Below are 27171 nucleotides of genomic sequence, written 5' to 3'. Positions count from 1 at the left end.
CCCCTAAACCCGGATATAATTCATTGGAGTCATTTTGGAAACAAAAGTGAGGCCACCTAGTGTTCAAAGTCAGGACAACAGTCCACAATCCCACATTAAAACTGTCCAAAGTAAATTAACTTCTTTAGCTCAAAATTCAGTAGATGATAACAGCTGCAAATACATACCCTTATTGTGCAATAAACATGTAATTGCAGCTGTTATAGGTAGGCTACAGTATAGAGTGCAATAGGTGTTGTCCAATAACAAAATGTGTGTATTTGTTGTATTAATTTCATAGATTTTTAGCTTCATATATTTGAGTGATTTCATTCGGTTGGCACTTTTAATTCCGTTGTACAAGTACATGTTACAATGACAATAAAGATCTATCTATCTATACAAATATAGTATAATAAAAGCAAAAATAATAATAATTTCACAACACCTTAGTGATTTAAACATTGACATTTTAATCTGTTAAGATTTAGCTGGACAACAGCTGACCAAGTTTATAGAAGTATGTGAATGGGCATGTTAATAATTGAGATTAAATTCTTGGGATTAGGGAGAGACAGAGAGGGAATCAGCTCCAGTTGAAATAACCTTGTGCCATCAAATCAAAGGGAGTGACAGAGAATACTCTTGTTAGATCATCCATGAGAGAGACAGACAGACAGACAGAAAGACAGAGAGAGGGAGGAAGACAAGGAGCACACAGACTACCATTACCTCTCACTGCATTCTGCTTATTTCAAATTATATCATAAGACGTTGAAAATAGCCGATCACATCGTGACAACTCTATGATCGTGCATGACACATGATCGAGAGCTTGCAGATCAGCTATTTTCTTTTCTTTTATCTACATTTTTATCCCACGATTTTGTAACTCATTTTTTCACCCAGTGTCAATGATCCAATGTAATCATGGGCTCTACACTACACTCCCTCTGCAACGGACTGACCCCAGTACCTTCTAGCTGTGACTGAGGCCACTCCCTCTGTCACCCTGGGGAGAGCAACGGACTGACCCCAGTACCTTCTATCTACACTACACTCCCTCTGTCACCCTGGGGAGAGCAACGGACTGACCCCAGTACCTTCTAGCTGTGAGGCGACAGCACTACCGACTGTCCCCTGATCGGCTATTTTCTACGTGCGACACCGTCGTACGAGTATAAACCAGGCTTTAATGGCCTTATACAGTTCCCACCTGCTCCCATGTCGTGTTTAGTTAGTTAAGCTTTATACATTCATGAACCTATTACACTGTAATGTAATAACATCTAATATCACTACTGTATTCTTACCGTTATCCATGAAGAGTGTTAAATCACCCTTAAATCACAGTTAACAGATTTTCCATTGTTGTTGTTTAGTTTTTTTTTGTCTATAGTACAAATCCTGAATCAATCAGTTTTACAGCAAACATTTAATAAGGCAAAATACCAGCAATGAAGGGCGAGTTAAAAAAGAATAACAGTTTAACCGACCGGAGGTCCCTGTCACCATGTTCTACTGTCAGTAGGAAATTAGTCTTGGAAATGTAGTATTTCTAATTTAGATTTTTGTTTGTTAATATGGAAATTTGAGCCATATAACATGATGAAGAATTATGATATACGGAGAGGGAACAAAAAGTGTTAGGTCACCTGATTTAGACACGAGACACCCCCAAACGGAACAGGGCTGTTAAATGAACAGGCAGACAGTTAAATGTTTAAGGTTTCCACCACCTCAGATGATGAGAGGTCCATTAAGATTCATAACACTGTATGCAGGCTGAGCTGACATGCTTCTTTAACGCAGATAGACGTACCAAATAAGACAACATGCATCAGATTTTAGTCTTTTTTGTCAAAGTACACAGTAAAATCCTCAGTGTTAATTTAACTCAGAGAGAGACCAAATACCCCCCATTTAATACTTTGTTGCATGAAAGTAGAAAAAATAGCCGCTCTACAAGCTCACGACATATCTTGATGCGATTCTTTGTGAGCTTGAATTGGCTCTCCTTTAGTTCTTAAGTTTGTTTTTATTTTGGTTCACATGCCCAATGTAGACTTGACCAGCTTGAAAGTGGCCAAGTCTGTCTGTGAGTTTTAACCAATGAAAAGTATTAACAAGTGCTTGAGATTAAATAATAACAACACTGGATCCATTGGAATACTGTTTTTTTCCCCTTCTTTTTTCTAAAAAGTATGTTTTGGACATATTTCCGCCCCACAACGACAATCAATCAGAGTTAAACGAACACTCAGGATTTGAAAGACAGTGATAAGAGGACAGAGGGCACATTCCCATGCTTGCAGGACCACAGGATCAACCACTGACTCCATTAACCACTAACCACTAACACTCCATCATCACGCACACGGAAGGCTTGAACATGGTATGTTCCCCCAGTCATCACTCTAAACATGCACTGTAAAATCCTGAGTGAGTGTTAGTTTAACTCAGAGAGGGTACAGGAATGTAACTAAATGAGTTGCAATCATAGACTGAGGATTTGACTGTGTGGAAGAGACCAGCAGACCTGGACTAGAACTTGCAGCAGGGGGGAGAGAGAGAGAGAGAGAGAGAGACAGAGAGAGAGGGTGAAGTTCCATTGAGGTTAGTTCGGCACGTGTTTCCCCACTTCACTTCTGCCCATCTTGGCACTTTGTGGAGACAATCTCCTCAAACGATTTCCTATCAATTTGGGTACACTATTTAAACCCATTTAGCGTTCTGCCAAAAGTCTTGATTCATAGGGGGGTGATCCGCTTCCCAAATGATCACACCTCCTTCTGTGCACGTCGGTTAAGCCCGTCTGTGGCGGTCGGGACAAAGAAGGAGGTTGCAATAGTTCCTCGGTTGCTTAATGACCAACACCTCCATCCAGATGTACTGTATGTGGTTACAATGGAAGGTATACCGTGGCAATGATGACTGAGTCCAAAAAATGCTCAGTTGTGTGGATCTCCTCTGCAGCAGATTTGGCTTGCGGATGAACGCTTCGTAAACGTTTCGTCTTTATTGCATTCTTCAATGAGATGTCGGTCGCTCAAGACCATCCCACAGTCCCATCGGCTGTTGTGTGCTTGTTCCTTCATACCGAGCATATTCGCCCCAAACGGGAGCCAGTAAGCACTTAACTGACATACACACAGTGAGGGAGAAAAACTATAAAATAGACATCTATTTTTACTCCGAGAGGCAGGGGGAGCTGGATCGGGAAGGTCCAGTCTTGTATTCCGTCTCTAAAACGGGGAGGCTTAACGTCAATTTATGCTGTGCATAAAAGTGTCGGATTAGAGACGTTGCACTACATGTCTCACGATGTTCCAAGTTTTGCCCATTGATACTTTATGCGATTCACAGGCAGCATATGAACACGGAAGTGGATGTAGACTTGTGCATCTCCATGGTAACAGAGCTTACTTTGTCTTTCTTTACAACCAGAGTATGCAACATTTTATGCAAGCTTAAACCTTTTGACACCCTCTGCGAAGGTCCTCCACAATACATTCCTTTCATCGTGCAACGTGTTGTTCGACACTTGTCATGCAACACATCGTTCGACACTTGTCGCACAAAGCATAAATTAACCCTCATACTTTATAGCCCCACTATTCAGGGCTACCGTCACTGCCTTCTTGTTGGCTTCAGTGATTAACCAAACTTATATATCCAGCTCTATGGTTATATTAACACTACTCAACATGCACCTGTTGCTGAGGCGAGTTTTCCGATTGATGCTGGAGCAAGGGCACTTTGACACGGGTGGAGACGTGTGGACCTGTTGAACCACCACACCACCCTGCCGCTGAGAGAAAATGGCTTTTCATTAACGATTTATACAGCAAACACATGAAAATAATCTTTTTTTTTAAAAATCAGTGCCAATGACGCGATCCTACAGCCAGAGCCCCAAATCCACTGAAGCCTCCGTTAGTTCCTGAATTATGTTTCGTTATACATAGGGCTCTGCCCTGCACTGCACCGCCGTGGGCTACCACACTGTACTTCCAATGCCACGATAGCCAGAAAAGCTCCGAGACAACATAACAGGCAGGTTGGCCAGACCGAAAAGCCCCAACAGCAGCAGAGCTATGACTCATTTATACTTAGTCGTGTTTGGGTGTTGCACACCGACGCAACGCGTGATGAGCTTGTAGGTCTGCTATTTCCACAAACCACTAAATCAGGCGTTACAAGTCATTCTGGTAATCCAGCATTAATTGTCCTCCTTTCAAAATCGCAATAATCTTTTAAAAGTTCTCATTCTGTTAAATGTCCAGTTCCATTTGTATCGAATAAAAAATAAAATGTATGATCTTTCAAAAAGTCTCTTATCCTTATTTACCCCATCCCAGGGCGGTGGAATGAATGACACGTTAGAATGGCTCTCCCAGCTGTCCGTCATGCTGTCAGACCGGGACTGTAGCCAATAGAGAGTGAGCGTTGGCGAGTCTTTGTGGACAGGCTAGAAGCCAGATGCTGTAGATGAGATAGATGATGATGATGTGTTTATATGCACGTCTGCATGTGTGTGTGTGTGTGTGTGTGCATGTGTGTGTTTGCATGCGTTTCCATGTATGTATGCATTATGTGTCTGTGTATATATATAAGTGCTTCTATGTGTGTGTGTGTGTGTGTGTGTGTGTGTGTGTGTGTGTGTGTGTGTTTTCCTGCTTAGGTGGTAGGTCCTGTTATTTCAGCGTTCACCTCCCCAACGGAGGAGGGGGAGGCAGTGGGGGAGGGCCTCCTCTCATCACTGAGAACAAACACAAAAACATGACACGTTAGTGTGTGTGGGGGTGTGTGCGTGCGGTGTGTGCATGCATGCGTGCTTGCGTGCGTGTTCATACCTCTATTGGCCTTGCTAGGATAGATCTTGGCAAAATGCCGATACTCATCCGGAGCAGGGAAGTCATCCAGAGGATGGAAGGAATATTTGGACTCAAAGTCGTCTGGAAATAGAGATAAATGAGTAGAAGTCAGTCAGCGAACATGCACAGAAATGGAGGAATAGAAGAAGAGGAGGGAGAGGAAGGGGGGGAAAGGGAGAGAGCAGGAGAAGGACGTAGGGGGGAGGACAGGAGACAAAGGAAGGAAGGCTAGAAGCAGAGGACAGTTTTCCATAGTTTTATCTTTAGTCAGAGTGGTTTGTTGTCTCTGTTCAAACACGGCAAAGATACATCTGGACAAATTGATATGGTTGATTATTAATTATATACATAAATCATACCTGCAGATAGAAAGGTAGATGGAGAGAATACAGACAGGTGTCAGATAAAATAGACAGGCCCCTTTTCCACCAGGCTTGAACCGGTTGGGGTCTTTACCCCCGCCAAATATTGAACCAGTTCAGAGAGTGTTTCCACTGAAAATGAATTGGTTCAGAATCAGAACCCTAAAAGTTGGTTCAGAAATGGAACCAAAAAATGGCTACCGGTTCCGTGAAAGCACCAAGGCTCCAAGAATCTAGAACGGAACCAGTTCTAGAACCAAAGAAGGGTGGAAAAGGGTCCAGAGGCACAGACAGACAGGTGGATAGAGAGAGAGAGAACACAGAGAGGTGGCTAGATGGAAATACATACATACAGACAGACAGGTAGGCACTAGGCAGACTCACCGACAAAGGAACGAGGGATAGAGGGGGAGTGTCCATTGCGTATGGGAGGGGGAGGCGGGGGAGGCCCAGCGGGGGTGCGGGAGGGGGGAGGAGGAGGCTTCCCCCGCATGGGTGGGTCTGAAGACAGGGAGGGGCTACCGTGCGTCCTGTACGGAGGAGGAGGCGGCGGCGGAGCGTCGCGCCCACCGCCCCTCGACGACGGCTGGCCTGGTACTGGTGGAGCTGCATGGGAGGTTACATACACCATGTTTTCATTGAGAACAGTTTTTACTGACAAAAATCATCTATCTGTCTGTCTATTTTTCGCCACATTAATGGTCAAAAACTCCACTTGAGCTGGATTTGGGTATAGTGATGATAATATAATACATATTCAAGTGTCCATACCAACTTTGATGAGGCAGTATTGTTGCAGCAGAGATATATATGAACATATAAAGTACTTATCTGTATACATGTACATATCTGTCAAAAGGATAAACCATTTCCATTGTGGTCCATGAGAGCAAGTGTGTGCCCATTTCAAAACCACATTAGATGGCTTGCAGAAAAAGCCGCACACCAAATGTCTCCCGTTAAAAGGATTTCTAATCTGGAAGAAAAGTGACATTTCGAGCGAACACAGGCTTATCCTAAGACTTCTGAGGCTGTGGGCCTGTGTTTGCTCCAAACGTCGCTTTTCACAGCAGATTGAAAAACCTTATAGGAGCTGTTTGGTGCGCGGATTTTCCTGCTTCAACTTCACAAGCAAACCTTGTGTCAGCTACAGCAAATACCTGGAATGTAACCGTGTTTAAAATGTGACTGTGTGCATATGCACTGCTAGCTTTAATTGATTATAATTTATTTTTATTTTACCGTTTTGTTTTCATTTACTTGCATCTACTTTGCTCAGTGTCACTGCTAGCACTTTACTAAATAAAGTGCTAATAAAGTCCTTACCGGCTCCTCTTCCTAGGGCCTCCCTCACTGGGGGAGGTGGTCTGTTGGCTCCCTGCTGGGAGGGGGTGGGGGAGGGAGGGGGAGGAGGGGCGGGGCCTCTAGTGGGGGTGTGGCCTCCCGGCGAAGGTGCCGGCCTCTTGTTGCTGAGCGAGTTGTGCCGCTGCGGCAGCTCGGGCGCCGCCTCGGGGCTGGACGGCCCGTTGGCCACACGGTACGGCGGAGGGGGAGGAGCCAAGGAAGAGGCGGGGTTCCCGCCGGATGTCGGAGGTCGTCTGCTGTTGCCGGGCGACGGCGGCGGCTTGGCGGGCAGCGGCGGAGTGTTGCTGGGGGGCGTGGGCGGAAGCGGCTTCTCCCTGTTGTAGGAGGAGACGGGAGGCGAGGGGGCGTTGCCGCGGCGACAGAGGGGGGGAGGCGGGGGAGGGGCGGAGGAGGAGTGCTTCATCATTCCGGTTGGAGAGGAGGAGGGAGAGGAGGCCAGGTTGGGGAGGGAGGGACGCTGGGTGCGCGCCGTCTCTGTGGGCGACGAGGCCTGGGAGGAGGGGCCGTCCGAGTCGTCGTGACGATGGCTGGGCGGGCGGGGCGGGGCGGCGGCTCGGGTGGAGGGCGAGCGAGCGGTCGATCCATCTGGAACAAGCATGCATCAGTGAGACCAAGAACGATGACTATTGTTTGACTGATGGAATAGTTTATTGAACATAAATGTAATAACAGAGTACAGTCAAAGGGATAGCACCATTTACCAAATGCTTCCATTTAGGCCCTAACTATAAAAATATATTATTTCTTTCCTCTAAATTTTATCCCACAATTTTTTCCACCCAGTGTCAATTATCTAGTGTAAGGGCGCTACACTTCCTCTGCCAACTTGGGGGGGCAGTGGACTGACCTCATGCTTCCTTCTATGCATGAGGAGTCCAAGCTGCTTCTTTTCACCTGAAAGGGGAGAGTTATTCCAACCAGTTCCTTTCCCCTCCATCAGGCGCCCCGGCTGGCCAGGGGGGGGTAGTTTAGAGACCATGCAGGATTACTGCATGTTTTTGTGAGGGTACCTACCCTAGGGGACACGGGGAGAACATGCAAACTCCCCACAGAAAGGCCCTTTCGCCAACCCCGCCTGGGGAATGGGCACTGATGACGCGGAAAAGAGAACACGCCCCCAGCGTCCCCAGCGGGAATCAAACCCAGGACCTTCTAGATGTGAGGCGACAGCACAACCAACAGTGCCACCGTGCCCCTAAAGATATATCATACTATAATTCTAACAATGTCTGTGTGTGTGTGTGTGTGTGTCAGAAACAAAGCATTAAAGCATTATCTCCTCATTGCCTGCACCAATCGCTCCCACTTTTCACACAGGCATTGACCATATGAATATGGAGGGCGTAACGGAGCCCTTTTTTCGATTTGACACATTAATGATTAATAATGAATTTATTAGTGAATTAAAAATGCGACCAGGGGGGCAAATATCTATAACGGGTAAAGACTAGTTATTCTAAGTAACTAAAGTTTATGGCAGTGTAAGCGGGAGGCATACTATGATCCGACGGACCATTGGTTCGAAGGAGCATTGGTCCAAGGTGCGCTGGGGGTCAGGAGAGGGTTGGGGTTAGGTTTAGGTGTGCTGCCCCGGGGGAGGTTAGGGTTAGGGTGAGGGTTTGAGGTAGGTTGTCGTTCGGACCAATGCTCCGTCGGACCAAACACATGAACCTAGTGTAAGCTCGCCAATCAGCTACTCACCCACTACTGGACGCAGTTTGGGAACGCCTCCTTGGAACAGTCCTCCGATTGGTGGAACAGAGCCCGAAGGGCTTCCTGCTCCACTGCCATTGGCTGACCCGGCACCAGAACCACCTCCTTTAGACTCTGAGAACCACAACCATTGGACATTAAGTCAAAGTGTCGAGGCCCTACCAGCAAACTGCTAGCATTGCTATGCTATGCTAACACTGCGACTACAACTACAGTTTCACTTACTATCGTATGAATGCTACTTAATGGGTAGATGTGGTGAGAGCATGCCACGGTGCTATGTCATGTATTTTTGTATGTCTGATGATGAGATGACACGAGATGAGATGCAGTGAGATGAGTAAAATTTAATGAATCGTTTACGGCCCCAGGCAGCTCCGTTTGACATCAAAAGGACAGCACAACAAGACAAACAGTGGTAAAACATGTCACACAGTAAAATAGAATACAAGATATTATTAGGGTGAACAATTATATGCAGGAGATTGCAAAACTAAAAATGCCAATCCAATATAATTTGCAAGAGATTTAAATCTTTCATTTGAGGGTGGTGATTGATTAAAATGAATTTATTCTGTGTGTAAAACATCACATCAATGTGTATTGCAAAATATATTGAGATTGAAATGCAAAAAGTGAAACCAGTGAAGCTATATGATTTGTGCAGTATCAAGCCTTAAGGTACTATACTATATACACACACACATGCTGTAGTTTGAACCAGGTGCTTAAATATATCTTCCATGCGGTCAATTAAACTATCAATTAAAATAACTGAAATGTCTTGTTTTAAATAATAATATCTCACTCCCCTTAGCTTTGTTGTGACCTCACCTAACTTACTTATCGATCAGCTTGCAATGAGACGTCTCAATTTGGAATGAAATATATCCGTTTGTACAGACACTCTTCATATGACATCAAACTGGACAACAACAACAGACATTTGATAAGCACCTGCTCAACTGCGCATTCCCTCTGGCAACAAGATGTATTTTGTATGTAAGGAAACGTCCATGAACAAAGACAGTAACAAGCATGACATCAATAGCCTCTATGCAGGATGCTTACAACTTTGTTTTTCTTGCCAGCTATTCCAGTACTTGTCCTTTTTGTCTATTATGAAATAATAATAACAATTTATATATTGCCATAAGGAACTTCTAACAAACATTCCTTTAACGGCGTACGTACATACATTTTCTAATGCTATGATATAGTTTGAATGCAGGAAATAGGGAGCTAGCCAAAAAAAAAAAGGCCTTTCGACCGATCCTAATTATTTGAGAATTAAGACAAATTATTAATTAATTTTTACTTTGTTAAACAGTAAATAATAATTTGGTTAAGTATAAGAATGGCAGTCAATAATAATAATAATAAAGCATTTATGAGGTGACATTAATCAATCAGTGACATTAAAACACAAAATTGAAGCTTTACAGAAAACACATACATGCATCCAACAGACCGACATGAACCAATGTCCTAATGAAGATATGAGGCATCTTACTGTAACTCAGTATCTTACTGTAACTCTGTAACTCAGTATCTTACTGTAACTCAGTATCTTACTGTAACTCAGTATCTTACTGTAACTCTGTAACTCAGTATCTTACTGTAACTCAGTATCTTACTGTAACTCTGTAACTCAGTATCTTACTGTAACTCTGTAACTCAGTATCTTACTGTAACTCTGTAACTCAGTATCTTACTGTAACTCAGTATCTTACTGTAACTCAGTATCTTACTGTAACTCAGTATCTTACTGTAACTCTGTAACTCAGTATCTTACTGTAACTCTGTAACTCAGTATCTTACTGTAACTCAGTATCTTACTGTAACTCAGTATCTTACTGTAACTCAGTATCTTGCTGAAATGCATTCATTTCAATTAACAAATGCGTGAAGCCTGCCTGATTTATACTTTGTCGTATGGTGGTGTCGATCACTGAAAATAGCCGATCTACAATGCATTATATATCGCTATTTTGGGCAAGCGACACAGTAGTACAATGGAGCATAAATTAAGCATGATATTCCTGGAGAGGCAAACTTCCTCAGCTCTAATCCTTATATGTTGTTCAATATACCGAAAGCAACGTGACGTGCTATCCTGACTCCCAGCTGTGATATTTCACCTGAGACAGAGCGGATCAAGTAGTCTAGCTTCTTACGGGGAGAGTTGCTCTTTCTTTGCATCAAACCTTTGCATATTATTTTATAAGTGCATATACGTGCATGTGAAAGCGAATATCCACACGTTTAAGCAGAAGCTACTATGATGAGCAGTATTCAGTGGTTTACGTGAGACCTTATTTATTACTAGTATGTATGTCCTATGAATTCACTAGAGTTTAATTCAGTTTTTTAAACTAGTTACAGAGGCTCTTGCTTTCAAATGGCATTAAAAGTTGTTTGGGCTAGATAAATTGTGTTTTTATCATGACATTGGTGTAACCATACAGTAAGTCAGAAATAATATCAAAATGAATGATTCCATATTAACCTTCTGAATCTTGCACTGTGACTTCCTAAGCCCTAGCTGGGCCCTCCGAGCTGTCGATTATAGATCGCTATCGTGATATGACACTAGATTTGGCTAGATGTGGGAAAAGTGTCTATTCATGGTATTTTATACTTAAATCCACAAATAGACAATCTAAGCGCACAACACGTCACAATGTGACATGCTGTGGCCTTCTATATCGCTATTTTTGACAAATAAAAACAATAAAATACATATAATTGCCCCAATACAATATATCAACATCAACGTATGTATCGCCCTGATTCGCCCCGCCCTCCTAACGCCTCAGCTGTCTATCCTGGCAAACAGCTAGTCATATCATTCACGAACAACACCCCCCCCCCCGGCGGATACGATTTTGGACAGGGAACGTATGGAAAGGCTGGCTACAATAAGTTAATAGATCCAAATTAGATACAACTTTGCATCTTGCATACAGCCTATCGGTGCGTACAGTACATTGTGTGGTCTTACTCTCTAGCAGCGATATGGGAGCGCTCCTATCGCTGGTCCCCTTCTTCTGCTCTTCCGGGGAGGACGGCTGCGGTTGTTGCTGTTTTGGTTGACTTAAGTATTGGTATAACCGAATGTATGGGTGATCTACTGCTGTTGTTGGTGTTGTAGCTGTCTTTGGTGTTTGGGTCTTACTCTCTAGCAGGGGAGCGCTGCGGTCGTTCACCACCGCCACCTTCTTCAGTTGGCTGCCATTGCAGATGTCGGAGAGCAGGGCACCGCGACCTTTGGCCTCCGCTCGGTTCAGCTTGGGAGGGGTGGTGTTGGCCTGTTGGGTTGGGTGGGGTTGCAGCAGAGAAAGACAGGGAGGGTCGAGGGAGAAGTGGAAAGGTAGTTGAGAGGGTTGGGGGTACAAAAAGTCCTGGTATTAATTATTTTTCTAAATGTGTAAAGAAAATGTTAAAATAGCAGATCTAGTACCGGTAGATCAACTGTTTTCACTATTATGGACAAATTCTGAAAAATGGAGATAAAAATGTGTATTAATCGGCAGAATATGATATTACTGTGTTTTTACTTTTTTGGGTTAGGGGGTTGGGTGGTTGGGTTTATGTTTGTCTTGTGAGTTTGGTTTTCCTTTTGTTGTTTTTCTACTGATATTTATCTTCCTGTGACATTCCTTAATAATAAAATAAAAATGATGTTAAAACACAATGTAGATGTCGATTTGGTCAAAATGAGTGTGATATTAGATTTTGCACAAATCGCCCAGCCCTACAGTAAGTCAATATAACATTATGTAATCTCATGTGAAACTGGAGTCGTGGGTGTCACTCAAGACCATTCCAAAGTCATACCTGCAGTCAATCTAAACTCATATACGAAGCATGCCTTTGTTTTCCCTCCGTGCCTGAAGCTGGTGCTGTGAACATTCAGTGTAATCAAAGATGTGAAGTAAATCGGAAAGAAAGTAGAAAATCAAGAATGTCTGCTGTAAAAAGGGAATGATGTATCCATTCCAAGATGTTTTGAAATCTCAAACAAAAGATCCATCACACATCTAATGAGGTGTGGATGAAAGCAGGAAGGAAGAGGACAATGGCAGAGCTGTGTTTTTTTAGTGCATGCACACTTTCACGTGACGCGCATGCACAAACACACACGCACGCACGCACGCACGCACGCACGCACGCACACACACACACACACACACACACACACACACACACACACACACACACACACGCACACACACACACACACACGCACACACGCACACACGCACACACTTACGGGAAACCAATTTACTCTTTGGTTCCTTCCTGGACAGTCTGAAAAACCAATGCTTAGTTTACAAACACTTGAGTCTAAACTATACTGTTTGTTGTCTTGACTTAAACCATATAAGGGCCTTATATAGATCATAAATGTAAATAATTTTCTATATTTTCATGTGATTGTAATTTCTACACTATTGTGTGTAAGGTGTACAGGCACAAAGAAGTTGAATGCATGTGTTCAGGGATGCATGAATGAGGAAAACACAATGAGGAGGTGAACGTTGGTGTATAGTTCCGGCAAGAACTTTCAATGCACTTTCACCCTTTGGACACTGGGTAATAAAAACAAAACAAAGGCAATGTGTGATTGTGTGTGAGAGAGAGAGCGAGTGTGTGTGTGTGTGTGTGTGTGTGTGTGTGTGTGTGTGTGTGTGTGTGTGTGTGTGTGTGTGTGTGTGTGTGTGTGTGTGCGCGTGCGTGTGTGTGCGTGTTACCTGACTGAAGGTGGGCGGAGGTGGAGGACCCGCAGGGGGGGGAGGGGGCGGGGGAGGGATTGGCATCCTGCTCTTTATACTGCCCTGGTCCTGACCTGTAAGTAACACACATGCACGCGCACACACACACACACACACACACACACACACACACACACACACACACACATACACACACACACACACACACACACACACACACACACTTCCTATAACAGCAATTCCTATATCATGCCAATTAGAAGCCCCAAATTAATATGCATTTGGCAACGGATCCCCATCTGAAAAGGTTTTGTGCCAGCTGGCGATCCCTATACAGGATGTGTGTTATTAAAATATTTAAACCGTTCAAACCGTTATGAGCGTCCAGAGTAATCTAGTAGTAAGAGAGTAATGACACTCTGGGCTGATCTACAAGCTGGATAGGTTTAAACTGATTTTGATGAAATTAACTAATTTAGCTGGGGACCTTCTGGAACCCATATATATGCATTGATTGATTGAATACTTTATTAACACTAAGAGTTTGAAATATAGTAGGCTACAGTAGTAGACGATTATACAATGCTGCTAAAAGGTCCTAAGGGCTTGATTCCATTATGGTATTCAATCAGGACATTTCAAGACATACAACATACAATAAGTCATCAACAGGAAGAGTATATACATAGCATATGACTTCTGGGGGTCCCCGACCACAGTATAAATGCAACCCCCGCTACCATGATAAAGAGGTGTAATGTAATCACTGAATTCACATTCTTTAGCTAAATTGAGCAACTAAAACCAGAGCTATAGTAAGCTAACACTGTTATCCAGTGTATGATTCGTTCTCGAAACCTCCATTGCATGGGCTTTGTTCTCAGCAGTGCATCGGGGTTGCAAAGCTAACTTTCTACAATAAAACCCATCTAAATGACATAAAATAAAACGTATTATAGCCTACATTTAAAACAATGCCAGCTCAAGTTGCCCTGGGTTTATTGCAAGCTAGCCGAGTTAGCATCGTTAGCTTCACACGCCATCATCAATAATGGCCTGGCTGGTTAGTGGGAAATCACGTCTGCAGACAGACAGACAGCTATAGCAATTATATTATAACACTGTTATAGCGTTATGAACACTGGTATAACCTCAAAGATTCTCTCTCGGATCACAACACCGAGAGGATAAATAAGCAGCTGTTAAATGAGGTGGAACAGGCGCTATAATCATCATAACAATAACATTTCATAACAATAAAAGCAGCGGGGGGGACATTTATCAACGCACATTCCTCAAAACAACGAGCATCCATAATGAACCGACCTGTGATGTGTTTAGAAGGTCCATGGGTTCCAGATCTGGTTCTTTAAAGTTTAACTCATTATTGCCATCATTAAACTGCTGTTAAAATGTTGTTGTAGCTGTGGTGGTGTTTAGCTGCATTCAGTAGCCATCATCATGGATCTCTAAGAGAAGAGAGGAAATACTGCTGCTGCACCCCACTGTGAAATGATGACAAGACACTCTCTGACTGCATGCATGATGCATCAGTCCGTCAAAGGCTAATAAGAATGATTAAATTATGATTATAGATATGTATTTATATTCTACTGTATAATAATATGGTCTTTAATAATAATAACTATTAATACTACTGCAACAATGCATGTGGAATAATAAACAATTAAGAAGACGAAAATGTTGAGGGAGGGGGGGGGGTCAATTTAATTTCTGTTATGTTACTGTTAACTTGTTACATCAGTACAGTGCCTAATTATAAATACATAAAATTAAAAAGCAAATATTTAACAAAAGACATGAGTTGGTTGGCAGGATTTTTAATTGTGAAATGTGTGGTGAAAAGAACTGAAGAATCACAACAACAATCTTGTAGTTGGCAACAGCAGACATTACATATCATGATTGGCTATTATTTGAGTTAATATAGTTAATAGAAAATTAATTTGGGTTATTAAAATGGCTGGGAGGTTGATCATAGACACTTGGAGTGTGAACATCCGGCCTACAGCGGATACGGAAACAGTTTGTGAGCGCACGCGCGCGTTCGTGTCTATAACCGGATATAGTAGGCGGGCTCACTACTCTGACAGGACGCTGATTGGTTAAAAGGCCCGCACGAGCACATACGTCATACTCTAACCTCCAATAACGTCGCATACGGTACCGCCGATATTTGAAAACAAAAATGTCCGTGGAATGGTAAGGTTCTTCACAAAGATATTTAACACATTTTTAACAGAAAATGGTTAACGTTATCTCGATATGCTAGTTGTATTAAGTATTAACAATGTATGTGTCTCTAATATACACTATATGGATGCTTATTTTGACCCAGCTGTCCGTTAACGAGAACAAGAAACAAAACAACAGACGGTTCCATATCCTATTAATGCTACAAGCTTACAAAGATGTAGCCCCAGTATGTGGCTATTATAGGGCTAACAAAGATGCAGATAGAAGTTGCTTACAACAAGTTACAGCTATAAGCTCAGCTGGCAAATAATATATATATATACAGTATGTAGAATGGGTATATTTCAAACGATAATACATTAGTACTCATGTGTGTAAAGTATAACTAAGTGCATGCACTCGATTACTGTAGTACTTGAGTACAATTTTGAGGTACCGGTATTTTACAATTACACATTTCAATAATTTTACTTCTACCCCACTATGTCACTCATATTGTACTGATGATGATGTTCTGATGAATTGAAAATGGTGAACCCTATTGTAAACAAGTGTAATGCTTTATGGTGTCGTCCACATTTTTTGTATTCAGTTGTGCTTGAAATGTACTGTAATTCTGCAAACTGTTAATAAATACTTCAATCAATCAAACTTTTACTCCACTATTATGAAAACTTTTGTTAATATGTATTACTAGATTTTGATTATTAGTTACAAGACATACATTAACTACTTCAGCCGGTAACAAGATGACTCGCCCCGTTTCTGTTTTCCTCCCAGAATCTTCCCCAGTGAGGGGTGGGAGAGGGTGGACAGCAGACGGCTGGACTTTGAATTTCTCTAACTATAAACTTTCATGACAGCAGAACAAATATAATTTATGAAAAGCTACTACATTGAAGTCTGTTCACAGAAGTTGTTGTAGGCTATGTGGGGATTATCTGACGAGGTACCATTTGAGTGTGCAAAACCTTACATATACTAAATAATACTAAACTGTTTATAGGGTCAATATAAGTAAAATAATATAGCCTTTCTACAGGAGTATCTTTTTATATTTTTCCAAAAAGAATACAAACAGCCAATAGCATATTACAAAGTTATCCCCCTCACTGGTGACAATTCCGGGAGGAGAAACGGGCAAGCAAGCACCGGGGCGAGTCATCCGGTATTCCAGCCGGTAACAAGCCCTAGTATACATTTGAAAATAGCCAATCTACAAGCTCACAATGTGTCGCGAAGAGTCACATTGTGAGCTTGTAGATCGACTATTTCCAAAAGATTAGTATATTTAGATGCCGATACCTTTGTACTTTTACTTAGGTAGCCTACAATTTTAATACAGAACTTCAGAGTATTAGAGCTCTACATGTCAGTATTGATACTTTTTACTTAAGTAAGACATGAGACGTGATGTGAGTACTTCTTCCATCACTGTTAGATCTGGATCTGGATGATCTTCAAAATGAACAGTAACCAAGTGCAATCGAATCGATGGTATCAAGTAGTTACTTACTTTACTTGTTATGCCTATCGCTCCTTTTCACGGAGCATAGGCCGTTGACTACAGTTCGCCAGATTCCTCTATCCTGGGCCTTCTTTTCCAGCTGTTTCCATGTCAGTCCACACTGCTTGATGTCAGTCTCAAGGTCCGTGCGGCAGGTGTTCTTCGGCCTCCCTCTCTTTCTTGTGCCTTGCGGGTTCCATTTAAGGGCTTGTCTTGTGATGCTGGTATTGGGCTTCCGGAGTGTGTGGCCGATCCATCCCCACCTTCTTCTCTTAATCTCCTCTTCCACTGGTGGTAGACTCGCTCTCTGCCAGAGGTGGTATCAAGTACGGTCGCCCCTAAACCATCTCGCCCCTTAGAAATAAGTTTAGGGTTAGGCATCGTTTTACTGGGGTTACATTTTGGTATAGGGTTAGGTTTAGGCATAGTTTTACTGAGGTTAAGGTTAGCATGATTAACCATAATTAATTTAGGTTACTTTAGGAATACCATGCCGCGCAGTTCCGCCAGCTGTACGCCTGGGGAACAGCCAGCTGTACCCCAGCTGTACGCCTGGGGCGAGTTGGTAAAGGCCCTAAATGGGCAAGTAGTTTGGTATTCGAATGGATATGTTCCATGTTTTGACTTGTCTCTCACTCTTTACTTCTTGACAGTGTGCTGGGGCGATGTGACCCTGCTCTCCTGGACCTGTATGGGGACCCAGAGCAGACTGACGACAATGTGGCTGACACCGACTGCTCCCGCATGATAGTACGTCTGTCTGTCTGTCTGTCTGTCTGTCTGTCTGTCTGTCTGTCTGTCTGTCTGTCTGTCTGTCTGTCTGTCTGTCTGTCTGTCTGTCTGTCTGTCTATGTCTGTCTGCAGGGTTCCAATGGTATGGAAAGTATTGCATTTCTTTTAATATTTTTCCAGGTATGGAAAATGTAAAATAATGTATGGAAAAATATTTATGTTTTCCCGGGCAGGGGACTCGGGTGGGGGGTCCTTGGCCCCTGCCCCGTCGGTGGTTCCAGCTCGTGCTCTCGCCTTATAGGTGCCCCAGCAGCCTCGGGGCCCTTTTAGGCCAGGCAATCTAGCCCATTTTAGAACCAAAAGTCAGACTAATTAAAACAGATATCATTTCTATGAGGTGTCTAGAATAACATACTAAAAGCCCTAAGAAATCCTAGATGCGGAAATATGTTTAATTCTCATCAATTCAAGATGTGTGCTAATACCTTGAGAAAACTAAACACCCTAATGGTCTTTTTTTTTTCTTTTGTCCTATCACAATGAAACTTTCCAAAATGAATCTTAACATGAAAACTAAACTTTTTTGTATTACAAGTTTCTCTGAAACTTAATTTGAATATGCAAATTAGCTTAATAAATATTGAATATGCCCACATTTGCATATCACGAAAATTACTTTTCCCCAAAATGTATAATATTTACATTGTTGTTTGTTAATGATATCAAACACACTGATCAGACTTTCATGAACCATTTCATCGAAATATTGTGACTTCATAGAATAACACCATTCATAATTTCATATGTATGACAAATGCATAAATCCGTCAAATCTTCCTCCAACCATCCTACTGCTAATGGTTGATGGCAATGCTGCTTTTGGACTGGCCTCTAACCTGAAACCTGCCGGGCTTGGTTGTACCTACCGGGGGCATAACCCCCACCGGTATAGTCCTCAGGGTCACAGAGGCACACAAGCCTCCCCACCACGACAAGGTAGCAACAACAGGGGAGGTTCCCCTGCTAACGTGGCCCAGGAAAGAGAAGTCTGGAAATGCTACTTTGCCTGGACTATTTCCCCTCTGCCCTCCTCCCAATACTTCCATGGTAGGGAGGGGGCCACTCGTCCCATCAGGTGTCCGGGAACGGACTCGGCCGGGCTCGGGGAGCGGGGTGAAGGCCCTGAGGTCTTCAGAAAATGTCCAGGGGAATTTGGGGGCCTCCCCCTCAATGTTCGTCTGTCTGTCTCCATGTTCATGTGCCTGTTTCGCTGTTAATCTATTCATTCTATTGAATTGTGTGTGCGTGCGCGCAGGATCAGCGTCGTATGCAGAAGTTTCTGATCTGTCAGATGTCCGTTCTGGACTCCATGATCTCTGTGCTGGAGGGACTGGAATGTCCACGGAAACTGCTGACAGAGCCTCGTCCGTCTAACCCTGGTACTGTACTCCCTCTCTACTTCGCTCACCTATACTCAACCTTGAAATCACAGTACCACACACTCATTACTCGCGTGTGTGTGTGTGTGTGTGTGTGTGTGTGTGTGTGTGTGTGTGTGTGTGTGTGTGTGTGTGAGAACAGACAACAAAGCACGTACCAGGTGGAAGTCTGTGAAGGCGGAGGTAAAAGCCCAGGTTGAAGAGATGGAGAGTCTGATCAGCACACTGCAGGCCAAGGTGGAGCAGATTTACACCAAACGACAGACACTTAAGCAGCTGATCCAAGAAATAGAGAAAAAGGTACCGTCTCTCTCTCTCTCTCTCTCACACAAACACACACACACACACACCAAAATATTATGATTTGCTTGTTATAGTTTAGTTTATATGTGGACAGGGTTGCTGAATGAATGGTCAGTCGGTGATGAGAAGCGAGACCGCTGAAAGATCCTCGTGGGGATATATATCGTGCATGTTTCTGTTGACCTTGAAGCTTGTCAAACATTGAACCATGTGGAACGCAGTGCTCTGAGTCTGACCTCCGTATTTCACATTGAGGCTTAGGGGCCCTTGGGAACAGTGGTTCTCATCTCATGGCTCCAGAGGATTGGACCTACTGCCAGTGTTTTATTCACCCCGGTATTAAATCCTCCTCCTCCTCTCCAACAGAAAGCGATGAGTGAGCAGTTGGAACAGCGCCTGCAGAAGGCCCAACGTGCGTTGCGGGCCTGTGATGGTCAGCTGTCAGATCTCAGGGTAGAGTCGGAGACGTTGCATGGTTACGTTGACAACTGGCAGGTGCTTAAAGACGAGTAAGTGATGGGTAGATTTGCTGTTGTGTGTTTGTCCATCTGTATCTATGTGTGTAGTGTAAGCCTCACAATGAGTACTGACAGTATGTGTGTGCTAAAGAGTGTGGGGGGGCACATATTATAGTCATTGGTGTGTTTGTATGGATCATTGGTTCCAATCTTAACTTTATTTTGTGCAGTGGTTAAAAAGAGAACAACAATACATGTATAAGTATAAGTGCTGACTGCTGATGATAATATAATATACTGTAATATGCAGTCTGCGGTCCGGGGCGCCAAAGTCTCAGCATTTGGCAGATGTAAGAATTGGGCGCTCCAAGGGGATAAAATGAGAACCACTGGGATGGACTGGGCGTGTATGTATCTATGCACGATTATTTGCATTACTGATCACTGTGTAATTAGTATTACCCATGCTTCCACCAATCCAGGCTGCAGGGTTATGTGACAGCCACCCAGGAGATGTTGCTTTACAAGATAGTCTCGGTCAGCCAGTCAGAGCTCTGCCTTGAGCTGGGGCCATGTCAAAGTGACTCTTACAGCCACTCCCCCAAGCTGGAGCCGCTAAAGCTGTCTGTGACCTGGAGCCACGATGATCGCTTCAGACTGCAGGTGAATTCCACAACTACTGCTACAATCACTACTACTGCTATTATTAGGAATATTACTACTACTTTCAGGATATAAGGTGCAACAATATAAAAATAGCAAATAACCATTGATGTGGGTAGTGTAGTATTAGTAGCTACTTCTGCTACTAGTACACCCTGACTTCATTTGTTCATAAATGCGAGTTTGAGAAAGGAATGCAATGAGGTAAAAAACTATGTATTTAAAAAAAACTAAATATACCGTAAAACCTTCTGCACATTTCTGTTTACTTTGTTCCGAATCATATACAATACATGTAGTTGACTGTAGATGTTTAGGTGTATGTGCAGAGAGCTGTCTAATCATTAGACATTAGACCAGGGGTCTGCAACCTTTTTTAAATGAAGTGTCATGTTTTTATTTTCTGGATCGTCAGTGTGCCATATCCACATTAATTAATTTTAATGACACCACGTGAAAGATTCCAACATATTTTGCTTGTCCACAAATAAAGTTTTTCCTTATGTTTTTAATATTTTCTTTCACGTTGTTATAATGATCATTAGAGTCAGGGCAGTAACAGAGTTCAGTTTTAATGAATGTAGAATGCAGGATGTAATTTACACACAAATGTGAGGGACTTTATTTGACTGCATTTTTTTAAATAGTTTATTTAAAACCACACACTTGCCAGTGTGCCAGTGATCACCCTCCTTTGTGCCAATGTTGGCACTGGTGCCTAAGGTTGCCTACCCCTGCATTAGACTAATGTCTCTGTCTGTCATTCTCTCTATACTCTGTAGATGAGTGGAGGTAGAGCAGGCATCATGGAAGAGTGTTTCGATGGCCGTATGTCTCAGCTGAGAGCCACCCTGGTGGAGGTGACGGAGCGCTTCACCAGTCAAAAGGACATGCTGGCTGAGATACAGGCCCTGCATGATAGGTCGGTAGTGCATTGCACAAGCTTTCGTTTTTTTAACTAGCTTAATTTTACTTTCATTTTCATGCATTTCTACGGCCCCAGTCATTTGTGTTTGTGTCAGGGACAAGGATAGGGTCGGGATCAATTAGGATTTTAGTGATTCCGGTTCCTTAACGATTCCCTCTTAGGGCAGATTCACACTGAGTCCGTTTGATTCAAACTGTCCCCAAATACGATTGCCTGGTCCCCGTTGGCCATGATTCACCTCAGCCATGATTCTTCCACACCCGAGTACACTTCAACTGTATTTAGTGCTTCCACACTGCAGCGATCCGTATCAGAGTACAGAGTACCTCCATGCGGTCCCGGGAATGGTTGGGTGATCCGCTCCCGGGAACGGTACACAGCATTCACACTACCACAACATCTGCCAAGTGGTCCTGAGTGAGCACCCGGGTCCATAGTGTGAATCTGCCCTTAGCGTTTTTAATGTTTACATTGTAAACATTTGGCCAAATTAACGGCCGGCGCGACTAAACTGAGGTTCCCTGACTGAACTTGCCCTGCGCATGTCTACGACAGGCACAAATGCTCATATCTACAAGGCAAGCTCACAACGTGTCCCATCGCGTAGATCTGCAATTTGTTAGGGCTGAAGTGGTTAACATGACTGAAAAACAAGTGTGCATACTACATAGTGTGAATCTCCCCATAGCGGTCCAAGTCTCATTTAACAAGGAGTTCCAACCTTTGCAGCTCTGTAACTCTGATAAGGGATTTCACACTGAGTCCGTTTGATTCAAACTGTTCCCGAATACGGTTCCCTGGTCCTCGCTGGCCATGATTCACATTGGCCTTGATTCTTCCGTACCCGAGTAGACTTCATGCATTTGTATTCAATGCTTTCACATTGCATCGATCCGTATCCGAGTACACTTCAAGCGGTCCAGATGTGGTCGCGGGAGCGTTTGGGTGATCCGCTCCCGGGAACGGTACGCAGCATTCACACTACCACAACACCTGCCAAGTGGTCCCGAGTGCACATCCGGGACCATAGTGTGAATCCCCCCTTAGTGTGTACAAATGGAACCAAATGGACCCATACTAAATCAAATTGCGTACGCGTGTGTGTGTTCAGTTTTGCAATAGACTGGCGTCCTGCAGACAGGCAGTTGATGTTTCTGAAGTCAGCCTCAGTCATCTGTATTCTGGACGTGGAGATGGGATACCCGACTGCAGGACAGGCCACACTGCTGTCTGTACGCAAAGACACACAACTTATAGACACTGCACTGCTACAGGTAATGTGTGTGTGTGTGTGTGTGTGTGTGTGTGTGTGTGTTATATATGTGACCTTTTGTACCCAAGTACGACAAGATATTTAACCCATTTAGACTTGAGGACGATTCTCCAAAATGTCTTCTAAATCATGACAGTTTTCTGAAAAACCCATGTTTCTATATAAGTGTTTCTAGAACTATTTCATGTCGAGAAGCCCCAGAATTCTGTATTTGGCCGCCGACCCCCATCTGAAAATCTGTTGTTCCAGGGAACCCTCCCAGAAGCAAAGATTTGAGTTAAAAACGTTCGCTCTGAAAGAATGTATATTCAAAGATTTGCGCCACATTTTCACGATATTTCAAAAATAGCAGACCTACAAGCAGATCTGCTTGTAGGTATAAGTATAACATAATGCTTAAAACACCAAAAGAGGTTCCTGTACAGAATGGGTTAAAACAAGGATGGCAAGGCACGCATTTTGAGTTTAACATGATCTATTGTCCCAAAGTGTCATACACGAGATGGCAAAAACATACCAAAGATATCTCATTGGAGCTCGACAGCAAGTTGAAGCTCTACCCTACAGACAGCAGACTGAAGTGCCAAAGCTCACACCTCAGTTATATACACCCCTCCCATAAAATATTGTTTTATTTTTTATTAGGTTTTCATTTGAATTAGTTATTTTACTTATTTAGTATGCAAAACTTGTCAGAATGAGTCAGAGCTCCTGGATTTATCAGGATAATAGATTAAATTCACCAGAATAGTAGCAAAATGTATTGATTTTGAATCTTATCAACAGGATAAAACAAAACGTTTATTGACAATGTTTACATGTACAGAAAATACACTATACATATACACCACCATCAAAGGGATGAATGCAAGAAAGCGGCTTATTTCCATTCCATTGCAGTCCGTTAAAAACAATAAATGAGTGAGTGTACAGTATGTGTCTGAGCTTGTCTATGTGAGTGTTTTGGGAATTAGTTTAATTATTTTCCTTTTATTTTATTTTTATCTTTGTGTATTTCTTTTTCCTGTGTGTGTGTGTGTGTGTGTGTGTGTGTGTATATGTGCGCACAAGAGATATGGCTTCATTGGCTACATTCAATCAATCGAGAAAACACTCACTAGGCCTGAGGCCGATTCTAAAAACGCCTCTAAATCCTGACCTAAGGTTTCTGAAAAACGTCAAATATTTATATAGCAGAATCAAAATGTTTACATTTTTTAATACTGTACATACTGTACAGAACCCAAATATGGGTTCCCGATCTGAGTGGGTAAAACACCAAAATGGGTTCCCGCCCAGAATGGGTTAAACCCCAGCATCCGTATTGTGGGGAAAGTTTTCCCTGAAAATAGCAGATCAACAAGCTCGCAGTAAGCTCACAACGTTGCGTTGCGTTGTGAGCTTTGACTATCAGCTATTTTTCAGCTTGTGCATGACATCTGCTACTGTTAATTTTGTGTGACACTGTTGTCATGCTGCAAGACAAAGTGACTTGATTTTATTATGTTGAGTGAGTCGTCATAGAGTACCTGCTATTAAGTTGTGGACTGCTTTTGATTTCAGCCTCCCAAGGACAACCTGAGTCTGACACAGTGGTTGGTCTTCCTCAGTTCCTGCACCCTCATCTGACCTGTATGTTAAATTGTCCTCTCTGTCACTCTTTTCTTTAAACGTCAACACCCAACACCTTTTCTCTCAATCTTGCTCTGTAACATTTAAATGTTGTTTTTCATTTGCTCCACAAGGGGGCAGTCTGTGACCTGTATTCTAATTGATAAACCCCTCACATTGAGAACGTCTTTGGTTGCATGTAAAGATTATATTGTTTTTTTTGGGGGGGGGGAAACAAACCTTTATCACTCAGTATAACTAAAATGCACAGAAGTCAGGCATTGAAATGGTTATTTGACAGACTTATTTAATTTTGTCAAGTTTTGGATGATCTCCTGATGTAGTGTGTAAATAGATCGCGCTAAGATTTATCTCGATTGTCCCTCTACACACAATTCAAAATTATTTTTAATGTGGATTTATTTAAGGTTAAAGGCAGATAATTTTTTTTTTATAACATTACACACTTGCTTACACATTTGACGGATTACTTTTGTCTTTCAGTATCTCAATGTTTAATTTGAAAAGTAATTATCATATTGAAGAAGTGTATTCAGGAAATGGTCAAAAGGAACCTGTGTTCCAATGGATCCAATGTAGTTAGGCTATTATATATCACAAGCTAAAAATCTCAGAACACACTTTCACATAAAATAATTGTAATAGCAAAAATGGTAGATTTATAATCCCACAACACGTTGCACCATGAGCGTTGTGAGCTTGTAGATCTGCTATTCTTGCTACTTTTGTATGACACTAGTGTGATTTCTTTTTAGTTATAAAAGAAACAAAAAAGTTGAAATATGGAGCTGTGAGGTTTCTGCCCGACAGCAACGATATGACGTTTCTAAATGGAAGCCAGTTACATAATGGAATAAAATGCCACGTCTTAAAGCCTAGCTGAGCGATACAGTGCCAGCAAATGCATCAAGGCTTTGAATCTCTGAACCGTGGTTCAGTTAGTAACTTATACTCAAAAAACCTATAGCCACATGAACCCTAGTGTACCTTTTCTGGGGCTGACAATGTGTTGAGACTGCTTGAGCTATTTTCAGTGATGTAGAGAGGAAAAGTCCATTTAAATATTTATTTTTAGGTAAACTAAGTTATGTAGTTTAGCGGAGTCCCCCAGTGGTTAATGTTGCAGTAAGTGATATTTATTTTGTTAAAAGAAGTGTTTAATAGCTCTATATTCTAACAGCCCAATATTGCTAGAGAGTTTGTTCAGTAACGGAGTCTCTCCAGCTCTAATAGTAAACAGAAAATACCTTCCAGGTCAAAGATACCAACTTTATCAGGGGGGAGAGAATAAACAAGTGAAATTGGAAGTGATAGTAAGCAGACACAATTGGAAATGGAAGGAACACTATACAATGTAATAAACCAGTACTCTAGGTCTCTCCTGATTGGTGGAAATTGGCAACTCACCTGTAAATGTATTTTTTCAAGAGCTGCAGAGACGGACCCCTGGCCTGTTACCTGTTATTTACCATACACTATAGCAAAGACTGCTATCAGAGAATAGAGCTTTAATGTTTTAACAACACTGTTTTTGTTTTTAACCAAAAACATATCACATATGCACAGCGGACGCCCATGCTTCTCTTGACAACATTAATATCTGTTATGAGTTGGCCACTTCAGAGTTCAGACCATATTCCATTCGTAATGACCCTGAATGTTGAAAATATCCCTATGCTATCTGTGGATGACAATAAATCCTCCACAGGAAGGCTGGGTTGGTTAAAACTGAGTGAGAATGATATTGATCACTATACCTTGCTTACTGACCAAGCTTTAGCCTCTGTTGTAATACCAAGAGATGCAATGCTCTGCAGAGACACCAACTGTAAAAATGAGCAATTTTTAGCTGGGTGAAATCTCCAGCAGTTCTTCTGTTTGATCACTAGGGGGCCCCCTCACTGCCTCCTCTCCCGCCATGGGCCAGGGCCATTTAGAAGACACCAGAAGGCATTCCTCTGCTCACTGTGACATAACCAGTACCCAAACCCCCCACACGTTAGGTAACTCTATAGGCCCCTACGTGCCACACAGACAAAGGCACCACCCTTGTTTTGGTCTCGTCCACACCCCGGTATCTGTACGATACGCTGAAAATTGATTCACACACACAAATATGACAAGGAAGCCCTAAAGACAGAGAAACTGAGCATGATGTTGTCTTGTACTAAACTGAAAGGGGAATTGTATTGTGTGAGGGTATAGCCTCACACCCTCCGAGTATTTAGATTTTTTTTGTACTTATTCCTGTAAATAGTTTTTCATGTTTTTGAGGTATCTCGATTACTGTTATCGTGTTGTGAATGAATGCATGGGACCTGAATGGAAACAAGACCGCAAGGTCTTTTTTCTGTGCCATCCTTTTGGATAAATGTGCTTTGACTGTACCATGTACCTGATAGTTATTAGCTCAAATCCCCATGCCGGAATGGGGACTGTGAGTGTGAGTGAATCACCTCATCCTTCTAAGTTCCAACAACCGTAGAACTGTCCTTTAAGCAAGGCACTGGACCCTGACTCTGGTTGCGTGTCTAATAGAATTTCTACACTGGCTGCTACCACCCCCCACCCACGTATCTTCTGAATGCGGTCTTTGTCAACTCTCATGTTCAGAAATGTGTTAAAGAAATGATAGTCTATCCCCTACGAATGCATTGTCCTCATGGTTTGTGTGTAGACGACATAAAGTTATATAAGTTACTTAAAAAGTTATAATTCTTTCCTCTGTTGAACTGAGATGACTCAGTCACTCTGACCCCTTTCTTTGGCCCCGCCCAGCCCCACCGCATGCTGTTGTGTGATTGGTCCTTGTGGATGCTGGGGCTTTGTGTGCCGGCCAATGGAGAGCAGAGAGGGAATTTGGTTACGCTGGCCTGTTGTTTGTGACCTACTTTGGTACCGTGTGAGAGTGGTACACACGCCACCTCTCCTCGACTCTGCCCCTCATCTCTTCATCTTATCCATTATAGCTCTCACTTCTCTTC

At 42.7% G+C, this 27171-nt stretch overlaps 2 protein-coding genes across 2 annotated transcripts; one reads left to right on the top strand and one right to left on the bottom strand.

Annotated features, from left to right (window-relative positions):
- Positions 1 to 432: 432 nt before the first annotated feature.
- On the bottom strand, positions 433 to 14522 carry wipf2b (WAS/WASL interacting protein family, member 2b). Its single transcript, XM_083778872.1, has 8 exons — positions 14362 to 14522; positions 13054 to 13148; positions 11475 to 11607; positions 8285 to 8410; positions 6545 to 7168; positions 5603 to 5824; positions 4836 to 4937; positions 433 to 4741 (listed from the first exon to the last, which is right to left on the bottom strand). The coding sequence occupies exons 2-8, from the start codon at positions 13117 to 13119 to the stop codon at positions 4689 to 4691; spliced, it is 1326 nt and encodes a 441-aa protein (XP_083634998.1). The 5' UTR covers positions 13120 to 13148; positions 14362 to 14522; the 3' UTR covers positions 433 to 4688.
- A 707-nt stretch (positions 14523 to 15229) lies between these two features.
- On the top strand, positions 15230 to 24728 carry LOC310869138 (uncharacterized protein). Its single transcript, XM_083779737.1, has 9 exons — positions 15230 to 15258; positions 17413 to 17509; positions 18807 to 18930; positions 19073 to 19230; positions 19600 to 19742; positions 20174 to 20354; positions 21137 to 21276; positions 22394 to 22556; positions 24119 to 24728. Exons 1-9 carry the CDS (start codon positions 15245 to 15247, stop codon positions 24182 to 24184), a joined length of 1086 nt encoding a protein of 361 aa, XP_083635863.1. The 5' UTR covers positions 15230 to 15244; the 3' UTR covers positions 24185 to 24728.
- Positions 24729 to 27171: the final 2443 nt, after the last annotated feature.

The sequence above is a fragment of the Protomyctophum parallelum genome (assembly GCF_964188405.1).
Source record: "Protomyctophum parallelum genome assembly, chromosome: 13".
In the NCBI taxonomy this organism is placed as follows: domain Eukaryota; kingdom Metazoa; phylum Chordata; class Actinopteri; order Myctophiformes; family Myctophidae; genus Protomyctophum; species Protomyctophum parallelum.
The sequence above is the reverse complement of the archived record's forward strand: the minus strand, read 5'-3'. Positions and strand labels throughout refer to the sequence as shown.

Excerpts from the sequence above, each read along its gene's own strand:
- wipf2b (XM_083778872.1), bottom strand. The coding sequence starts at position 13,119 with ATGCCAATCCCTCCCCCGCCCCCTCCCCCCCCTGCGGGTCCTCCACCT. Across the intron at positions 5,825-6,544 it reads GGCCCTAGGAAGAGGAGCCG|CTCCACCAGTACCAGGCCAG; the intron begins GTAAGGACTTTA and ends CCTCCCATGCAG. Across the intron at positions 4,742-4,835 it reads TCCTAGCAAGGCCAATAGAG|TGATGAGAGGAGGCCCTCCC; the intron begins GTATGAACACGC and ends GTTTGTTCTCAG.
- LOC310869138 (XM_083779737.1), top strand. Across the intron at positions 18,931-19,072 it reads GCCTCGTCCGTCTAACCCTG|ACAACAAAGCACGTACCAGG; the intron begins GTACTGTACTCC and ends GTGTGAGAACAG. Across the intron at positions 20,355-21,136 it reads ATGATCGCTTCAGACTGCAG|ATGAGTGGAGGTAGAGCAGG; the intron begins GTGAATTCCACA and ends TATACTCTGTAG.